Source organism: Montipora capricornis, chromosome 12 (assembly GCF_036669925.1).
Source record: "Montipora capricornis isolate CH-2021 chromosome 12, ASM3666992v2, whole genome shotgun sequence".
NCBI lineage: Eukaryota > Metazoa > Cnidaria > Anthozoa > Scleractinia > Acroporidae > Montipora > Montipora capricornis.
Genome location: NC_090894.1, coordinates 7105656 through 7115165, shown reverse-complemented (window position 1 = coordinate 7115165; position 9510 = coordinate 7105656). Strand labels below are relative to the sequence as shown.

The 9510-nt window shown below is 39.6% G+C and overlaps 1 protein-coding gene across 1 annotated transcript in view; it reads left to right on the top strand.

The window, feature by feature from the left end:
* Window positions 1–9299, top strand: part of LOC138027046 (sodium channel protein 1 brain-like) — a 31537-nt gene extending 22238 nt beyond the window's left edge. Inside the window, exons 18-23 of the mRNA XM_068874546.1 lie at window positions 1793–1846; window positions 2813–2950; window positions 4024–4137; window positions 4696–4834; window positions 5277–5408; window positions 7341–9299. Coding sequence (XP_068730647.1) covers window positions 1793–1846; window positions 2813–2950; window positions 4024–4137; window positions 4696–4834; window positions 5277–5408; window positions 7341–8653 — 1890 coding nt within the window. The 3' untranslated portion in view covers window positions 8654–9299. The remainder of the gene's footprint in view (window positions 1–1792; window positions 1847–2812; window positions 2951–4023; window positions 4138–4695; window positions 4835–5276; window positions 5409–7340) is intronic.
* Window positions 9300–9510: the final 211 nt, after the last annotated feature.

Here is a 9510-nt window from a genome sequence, read left to right as displayed (position 1 = left end):
CGTTTTTACGTTTATTTTTCAAGGTCATATGAAAGTCGCTTTATGTAGTTCTGTCACTACAAATCTAAACTGAATAAGCCTGATGAGTCTGTCTCGTTTCAAGATCACTCTTATACCCCCTTTACACAAGCACAATACTGGCACGACTCTCCAAAATCGTGGCACGCTACCAATATTTGGAGTACCGAACACACCTCCAGAGATGTGCTTTGCACCCCTTTAATTCTGGCACGGGTGCCCAATGTGCCGCCCTCTCTTTGTTCTGTTTAAACACAAAAGATTTACCGTACCGAGATTTCGGAATGCCGTATAACGTACTATTGTAAAGCGGGCTTTAGAGGGAGTATATGAGAATGGGGGCGACGTTTGTTCTTGGGCGAGTTCGTTATTGTTCTATCCCGTGGTTTTGCAGTAGCACAGGTAGCATCATCCCTGGCAAAAAAGAAAAAAAGACAAAAACGAGATGCCATGTAGAACCTCTCCATTAAATCATCTAGTCATACGTGTATATGAGCCCATCATGTGCGTATACCGTTAACGAGAGCTACTGCATGAAAACTCCGTCGATTTCTTTACAAATTAAAACTGACATGCTTCTATGAGCATAGCATTTTCAGTAACTGGTCATTAGATCTAAACACAAGACTGTTTCTGTTAAACTCTGAATTTCAATGTTCCCAGGAGATTATATGATTAGTGATAGTGTAATCTATCGAAGTTCCATTTTGAAATGCACATTGTGAAGATTCTAAGCGAGTATTATCATCGCAGACGAGAAAGAGCCTGAGATCTTAAGCAATTACAAAGGAAGCCTGAAAGATCCATCCTTGAACGAGACTCGAACCCATGCCCCAGCAATTTCACTAACTGCTCTACCATCAGGCCTCGGTTGTTTAAAAGGTGGATAACACTATCCATCTGATAAATCACTATCCAGCAGATAAACACAAGCAAAAACAGTTGAGTTATCCAACCTGGATAGTGATTTATTTAGTGGATAGTACTATCCACCTTTCGAACAACTGGGGCTTTGGGGCCCGTTTCTCGAAGGTACCGATAGCTTTTCTGGCCCAAAAAGCCATTCACAAAACTACCTTCCGCTTGGTGTCTTAAGCTGGTCTTTCAAGTTAACATGTTTTCAAGTTAACAAGAAGCAAAGTGATTGTGAAGTTTGTTGACTTAAAACCTCTCCGTTCTTAAGATACAGAGGAAATTGTGACATCCGAAAAAGGCCCGAAAAGCTTTCAATCGAGAAACAGGCCTCTGGACTATTAATAAATCTGGGACGCGTATTTTGAACAGGGGCACCCAACGAGAATATAGTTCAAAACCACTTAGACGTAGCATTGTTAAAGGTATTTTAGTATTTAAACGGTAGATATAGGCATATTTTTATCCCCTAAAAATTTTTCATCTGTTGACATTTCCTAGCTGAAAAGTCTAGCGATCCGAAAATTTCAGCCAGAAAAAAGGCTCCCGTAAATTCTAGGTGACCTTTTTAGGGTAAAAATCCGTTAAAAATAGGCAATTATACCATTCTTTAGATGTCCGAAAATCCTAAGATAGACCGGCAAGCAAGAAATTTTACAAGAAATGTTTGTAAAATTCTAGATCTCAAATCGTATGTCGAACAGATATTTTCCTAAAATTGACGTTGGGTGCCCCTTTTTGAACGGCGGATTCAGTTACGACTCTCGCTAAGTGATAAAATTAGCATCCTCGAGCTAAAAGCTTTTGCGATATTAATTCAATTAATAATTTTGTTCATTCTCTTATCTTCCTATTAATACAGGCAACCTTTGAAGGCTGGATGGAGCTTATGGAAGATGCTGTGGATTCCAAAGAGGTTTTTACCACAATTGCTTGTAATCTCGCAATCTGATTGGCTAATTTGCAATTGTCGATAAGAATCTAGACAACGCTGTACGCGTCATGCTCGCTTCAATTTGTCACGCAATGTAATAACCAATCAGGAACGTCCATTTTCGGAAATAAACCAATATATTACGAGAAAGTTATAGACAACGCTTGCTCTTCCTTCGTGTCATGATTTTGGTCACGCTCTGAAATAAAAACTTTCTTTGGCGTTGAACATTGTGGTAAAAAACAAATCGAAAGCGGTTCAGCGTTGTCTGTTCTCTTATCGATATTCGTCCGCATGCAGGCCAACCTCGGTCTGATGTTTGAAAAAAAATAAGTATTCATCAGCCTTCCACGTGCGCCGCCATTTTCTCTTTTCGCTAAGAACCTGAGAGCTGACGTTTCGGAAGACAGACTTCCGCTAGAACAATGACTTCCGCTCGTCTAAAAATACCTTTCGTGAACATGACATATCCCGGCCAACACCCTGAGCCTCCCTCTCTGTCCCCTCATTTTCTCTTGAGTTACCCTTCGATTTTCTTTCTCCCCCATACTTGAGCTCTCTTTCTTTTTTTTTGTTGGAAATTTTAATGTAAACGTTCTTGTTTTGAGACTTGGAAAATAAACAAGCTTGCTTAGAGATCCAATCCTATACTTCTTTTTTTTCCAAAAATTAAAAACCCTGTTTGATTTTAGGTCATTTTTTGCTTGTTATGTACAGACATCGCGCAAGTTCTAAAAAGCGAGAGAAAGTTGGAATAAGAACAAAGGTTTGTCAGTATCTCCTGACAAGTAGAAGCGGATGTTTTGACGTCAAGTTTGCCCTTTCACATACACGCAAAAGGGCTTAATTAATCGATCGAGATATTGTTGTTGGTAGATACGTTCTTCCCTGATTTGCAAGGAATTGTGTTTTTCAACCAACTTATCACGTGTTTTCGTTTTTCGGAAGGTTGACGAGCAACCGGATGATGAGAGTTACCTTGGAGCTTACATTTTCTTTGTCATATTCATCGTGCTCGGATCTTTCTTTGTGCTGAATTTGTTCGTAGGAGTGATCATCGACAACTTCAACAGTTTAAAGAGAAAGGTAATAACAAGCTTAAGAAGTTCACACCCCGACACAAACATATCAAATACCCAGTAAGAAAGATCTGACTGGTTGCTCCAGAGCGAGCCCTCAGAGCTATTTGGCGCTAGGCCAGTGGTAATTCAGTAACTGATTTTCTATTCTTGATAGAAAATACCATCCTGCTAACTTTGCTTTGAAGTACGTGGCAACAATATTTGGAATTTGGAATACTTTACCTGTCAATTTCAAAATCAATTTTTTGCCGTTTTTGGTCTATTTTCTCTTCTCATAATTTTGTGACGGTAAACTCCCAAAAATTTTACCGTGACCAAGGACAAAAAATCGAAGATTGTCAATAGAGATTCTTTCTTTGTCTTTTCCGTGAGACCAGTTCAGTGCTGCAACTTCAGGCAACGTATAGAAACTGTAGTGTAGTGGTGTGGAAAATGGAATGCACAGTAGTTATTGCTGTCATTGATTTTAGGTGCAGCGCGGCCCTTCGGGAAAAATCGCGCGGATCGTGGATCCAATTAAAAAAAAAAACACCAAGCATAAATACCAATGTCACTGTATGGATTACTTTTCTTTGCTTAATAGTCCATTTCACAGTTGTGTGCTTAGTTACCTGGCCTATGAATGAAAGTGAGGTTGGAGTTGACCTTGTTTTCATAGAAACCTCACTGTTTTTCTTATGTAAATTCTTACTAATTAGCATGACAAGAACATCATTAACATAAGAAAAGGAGGGAGGTCTATCATAAAAAGGTCAGCACCAGCCTCACTTTCATTTAAAGGCCAGATAACTAAGCACACAACTGTAAAGAGGTCTATTGTCTGGGACCAGAAACCCATAAGGGTTGAAATGTGTAACGCGCGTTCACAGCTTCCGAATATTCAGTGCGAACTGATTGGTTGAATGTTTCAGTGCTAAGTACCATATTTGGAAACCCATCGCTCTTGTTGTTCCAAATATGGTACTTAGCAAATTAAATATTCAGAAGCTTGTTTCCCAGCACACAAGGGGCCGTTACACGTTTCAACCCTTATGGGTTTCTGCTGGGACTTATGCAGCTTTTCATTCGCGATTACAGTACGACGAGCTGAGTTGCATGGGGATGCTTCTGACGGATGCTCAAAGAAAATGGGTGGATATACTCAAGGAATCAGCCAAGAAGAAACCGCCAGACCATTCCATCAGACCACAGGTTCGTGGTGCAAGTAGATTAAAGAGAAAACATAAAATATAACAAATATAAATGTAATAGTAAGTGTTCTCCAGAATTATTGCTCGGTCATGGTACACAAGACAAGAGTACCATAACAACAACAAGTTATTTTCATATTACGTTCGAGAATTGTGCTGACCTTGGCAGAACTCGTACATTGAGCCTACTGCGCATGCACAAGAAAATGTCACAGGGACAGTAAAGTAATAGCAAAATTCGGCTGAAATGAAAACAATGAACTAAAAGGTTTACAACTGTTTTCTTGGTGGCTCACGCTTCTTATTTGATTGAGTAGCTTCTTCCTTTTCTTCTTCTTCCTATTATTAGTATTATTATTATTATTTAACACTTTTGCCGCATTTTCCAAGGAAGTGGATTCCTTTTTTTGGACTTAAGGTGATCAGTATCATGAAGCTAGCCAGTGTCACTCTCGTCTCAATGAGATTGGATTGTATCATTCGTTTGACTGAACGACGATTTCCCTCTAAACCTTTCGAGATTCCAGGTACAGCCATCTTTTTTTATTTTTCTCCACAGAACAAGATCTTAAGCAGGATTTACGACATGGTAACGAGCGAAACCTTCGAGATATTTATCCTTGGAATCATCATGCTCAATATGTCAGTAATGATGTGGCAGCATTATGGTCAATCGAAAGGGATCACAGATGCTCTTCATATCCTTTGTCATTAATTAGTCAAAAAGCAATTTAACCATTAAGTTCTTGCTGTGCGATTCAGTAGCGCTCAGTTCAACGGTTTGAAAATTGGACTATACCGCGCGGGAGGTCGCGGGTTCAAAACCGGCAGGACCAACCGTGACTCAGGGTCTTAAAATAAGTGAGGAGAAAGTGCTGCCTTTGTAATGACATCTGCGGATGGTTTGACTTTCAATAGTTCTCGATCGCCGGGATAAGGACTATAAGCCGTAGGTCCAGTTTCACAATCCTTGCTGTGATAATGACGGGGGACGTTTATTTGTTTCTGTGACTGAAATTTATTTGTTAAACCCAGGTTAATTAAACATGTCTTGTTGGTGTGAATGGGGTATAAGTTTGCAATAAGCCTTCAATTGTCATTATCCTTAACAAATGCTGTGACCTTGTTTCCCGCAAACACAAGTGTTCAATTGGTTTTTCACTCTGGTGTTTATCTTAGAAGCTGGCTTTAAGCTCGCTGCTCTGAGACATCACTACTTTGGAAAAGTCTGGAACATTTTCGACTTTGTGATTGTCATTACTTCTATAATTGGTGAGTATGAGTAACGAATCATCCTGACTGAAGAGTATGATATTGATATTTCTTTATCTCATGAAACTAAAGTGACAGTAAAGTAAAGTAACCATATTTAATGTCGATAACTCGTAACAGTAATTCAACTGACAAACCTGAGGTCGACAGTGCACTCATCTTACTCCCCCTCTCCATCAGTGCTTCGTTTTTTAGGGCATTTAAAGCTACTTAAGATGGCTGAAACCAGTTTGACTACTTTTAAGGACCCCTTTTTATTAGAAGGGTTGTCACTACAACTCTGTATCACCTAACAGCAATGTTATGGCACCATATGAAACACCAATTATTGCTTAACGAAATGCGCCTACTATTGTGACGTAATAGGTTACCATGGCAACACGAAAGCATCCAAAAACACCCTATATTTCGTCTTTATTTGGTTATATCTCAACAATGATTTCGGTGACCCCCTTTTTTTATTGTAGAATAGTAATTAGCAATCTGAGATAGAACTATTGGCAAAATTTTAAAATGGCTCAAACCAGTTTCAACACTTGAAAGAAACGTTCTTATTAGATCACTTTGTAGCAATTTTATGGTACCATGTCAGAATTATTGCTGAAAAAGATTTGGTCATTTTTGTGACGTAAAAGGTAACGTAGCAGCAGGAAAGCCATGCAAAAACACCCCATGTTTTGGCTTTAGCTGCTCACGTTTTTGAAAAACGAACTGGGTGACCCCTATTTGTTATTTCTGAAATGTAATATAACCTAGCGCTATCACTATAAAAATTTTGCGATTAGTCCATCTTTTCACCTAGTACAATATGGGCGAATTATTACGTAACGGCATTGGTACGAACGGTTTTAAAGTAAAGGAAGAAAATGAGCACTTCATTATTGTATGCTCACCTTAAAATATGGTCATTTGACACCTCTGCTTTATAGAGTGCGTCAAAGAATTCCAGCGAAATGCGTGCGCACGTGCAGCACGACTATGATATCCTTGTTTTGTGACGTTGTCGTTGACGTAGCCGTCATCGTTGCTTAAACTCCCTAACTTTGCATACGAGGCAGAATTTCTCCTCCGAAAGGGGATGGCGACCTGGGCACTGGGAAGAGGGAAGGAAAAATAGTCATCACGTGTTCTTGGTTTTCACTCTTGTAATCAACAGCCACGTTTTTTAACGAAAGCAAAAGAAAACGTTTGCATAATAACAGAGTTCTATTCCCGGAGGATTGGGTCGGGACACCAACATGGTCACCGTTCTTTGTTTGGGGACATGAACACGACGGCCGTGGCGTCGTGTGGAAACCGAGAATACCCATTGTTTTTCAAAAAAGGAAAAAGTTGCGTTAAATTAAATATTTGCTATTGGAAATGCAAATGATGGCTGTTGCCAATGAGGTCAAGATATTTTTTCAACATCTCTACCTCAATAGAATTGTACTTCAACAAATTGCTCACTGTGATTCGAAATGTGGCAGGTCGCCCAACAACACATCTGCGAGCGTAAAGGAAATCAAATGGTTTATGTTTAGTAAACTATTGAAAAGAACTACTCAGTCTCCACTATTCTGAGTAGTTTAATTAAGTGCTAGTTCCTTACTTTAATGCTATCTCTTCTGTATTTTGTGACAGAATAAGTAAATGGTTGTAGTTAAAAGTTTAACTGAGTGATAAAATATAGACAAAACAAAAGTATTAGAAGATGTTTATCCTTGAATAACTTTATAAATATTCTTGGTCTTTGGCCATTTCAACTTAATCAAAAACCTAAAACATACACCGGCTACAAACATAAAGTTAAAGCGCATTTTACTTTTTACCTTTGAATAACTTTATTTGAACGTGATGACTTCACATTTCAGAAAGCATGCTTCTCAATAAAATAGTCTTCTCCAAATGTTAAAAAAAAAATCTGTATTTTATGTTTTCTCTCTATTTTAGGTTTGGCCATGGACGAACTCACAACTGGTGACAGCAGTGTTATAAATCCCAGTCTCCTGAGAGTTTTTCGCGTTGCCAGAGTGGCTAGGCTGCTGAGAGTGCTGCAATTCGCAAAGGGAATTCGTCAACTATTGGTCGCGTTGATAATTTCTCTGCCAGCGTTATTAAACGTGGGTACGTTACTGTTCTTGGTGATCTTCATATATGCAATCATTGGAATGTCCACATTTGGCCACGTTAAAAAACAAAAGAATCTGGACGATACTGTCAACTTTGAGACTTTCGGCCGATCTATGTTGCTATTATTTCGTTTGTCAACCGGTGCTGGCTGGAATGACATACTCGAATCTCTCATGCTCAGAGAGCCAGATTGTGATCCGACCTATGGGGGACTCCCAAATGGAAACTGTGGGTATCCTGTTGGAGCGGTGATGTATCTGGTGTCGTACATCTTCATAGTTTTTCTTATCATAGTGAATATGTACATTGCCATCATTCTTGAGAACGTGAATAGGGTGCAGGAAGGAGGTCTCATCATTACAAAGGAACATCTCGATAGCTATTACCAGAAATGGGCCACATTTGTGACGAATGGTAAACAGTATCTCCAAGTTAACCAGGTGTCCGACTTCGTTGATCTACTTGACGAACCGTTAAAAATTGCCAAGCCGAATGAACATGAACTCGTCCGAATTGGAATAAATGTCAGAATGGGATATCGTGTCCAGTGTTTTGACCTTCTTCGTTGCTTGGTTAAGCGTTTGTTGGAGAAACATGGAGAGTCACCGCTGGCCTTCGAAGAAATTGCTTCCAAGTTAGAAAACCATTTTCGAAGGCGGGGAGTTCGAAAAAAGTCACGCATGAGCAAATCACGATCGGTATCCAATGACATACCAAACCATGCCGACAGCTTGTTCACGATGGAAAACGGTGTTTCTTCAGCGGAAACGCCGATTGCAAAAACAGAATCTCTCCAATCTAATACCGAATCACCCCGTAGAAAATACGGAGACCCATTCACATCGGCAGTCATGCTGCAAAGGGCAGTGAGAAAGTTTCTTGATAAACGTAGTACTCGTGGAGTTGTAACCTTTCCAATGTCCAATGGATTTTCCGGCGAAAGTGTTGGAAAGTGCCAATGTAGTCCACTGTCGTCCGTTTCTAGTGACCAGGAAATAGACGACATTAGGTTTGCTCCAGACTACACGGCAGGAAGCAGGTCTCCAACTTCTAACGGAAGTGTTCGCAGCAGTATGAACTCACCCGGATGTTTGTCGTACGATCCATTTGATTCAGACGGTGATAGTGTATAGTCTTCAGGCAGAGGTCATCTGGAATGACTTTATGATAATCGCTTTAAATGATTGACTAATCATGATATCTAGTATAGGACAATATTATAAAATGTATACAATGTCTTGATTGAGAATAATCAACTTCGTCGATCTTCTCACACAGCACTGATCTATAAGAATGTCTTTCAAACGCACGGTCAAACATTCCATCTTGAACAATGACGTTATCATGGCTTAAACCGGTGCAAAAGTATTCAGTTTTACTTTGATACAAAATGACTGGTGCTGTATTTAGAACGTCTGAATTTTTCTACACGGAACAAAGGAAGAAGACAACGTTGACATTGACATCGTGGTGTTGTAGAATACTAACAACGCCCGCACGGAATAGCTTTATGAAGGCTGAGACCAGAGACCCATATAAGAGCCTACCAGAAACACAAGGACTGAACAAAGTTGGAAGATCATGGTCGAAAATGTCGTACCAATGGTGCTTCTATACGATCCCAGCAAGGCCCAACAATGTTATCATACACCTTGCCAATGCAGTGGGTCCAATGCATGGGTGATGCGTGATATAATGATTCCGACATTGTTAGCAGTGTTTTTTTGTACCGATGAAGACGTAAGAAACATTGTTGGGCTGATAATTATACAATCCATGTCGAAATGATGTTGCAACTTGAACGTTTGAAAGTATACACTGTTTTGTCTGTTTCCAAAGCACATACACCACAATAAGCTAACGGAAATATGATGGTTTTGTTCCGGCAACGCTTGAATGAAACTTTAGGTCATAAACTATTAATCTACCATTCCTATGGAAATAATAATAACTAAAAGGAATCCTCGTGCGAGAGTGGAATAGTCCTTTA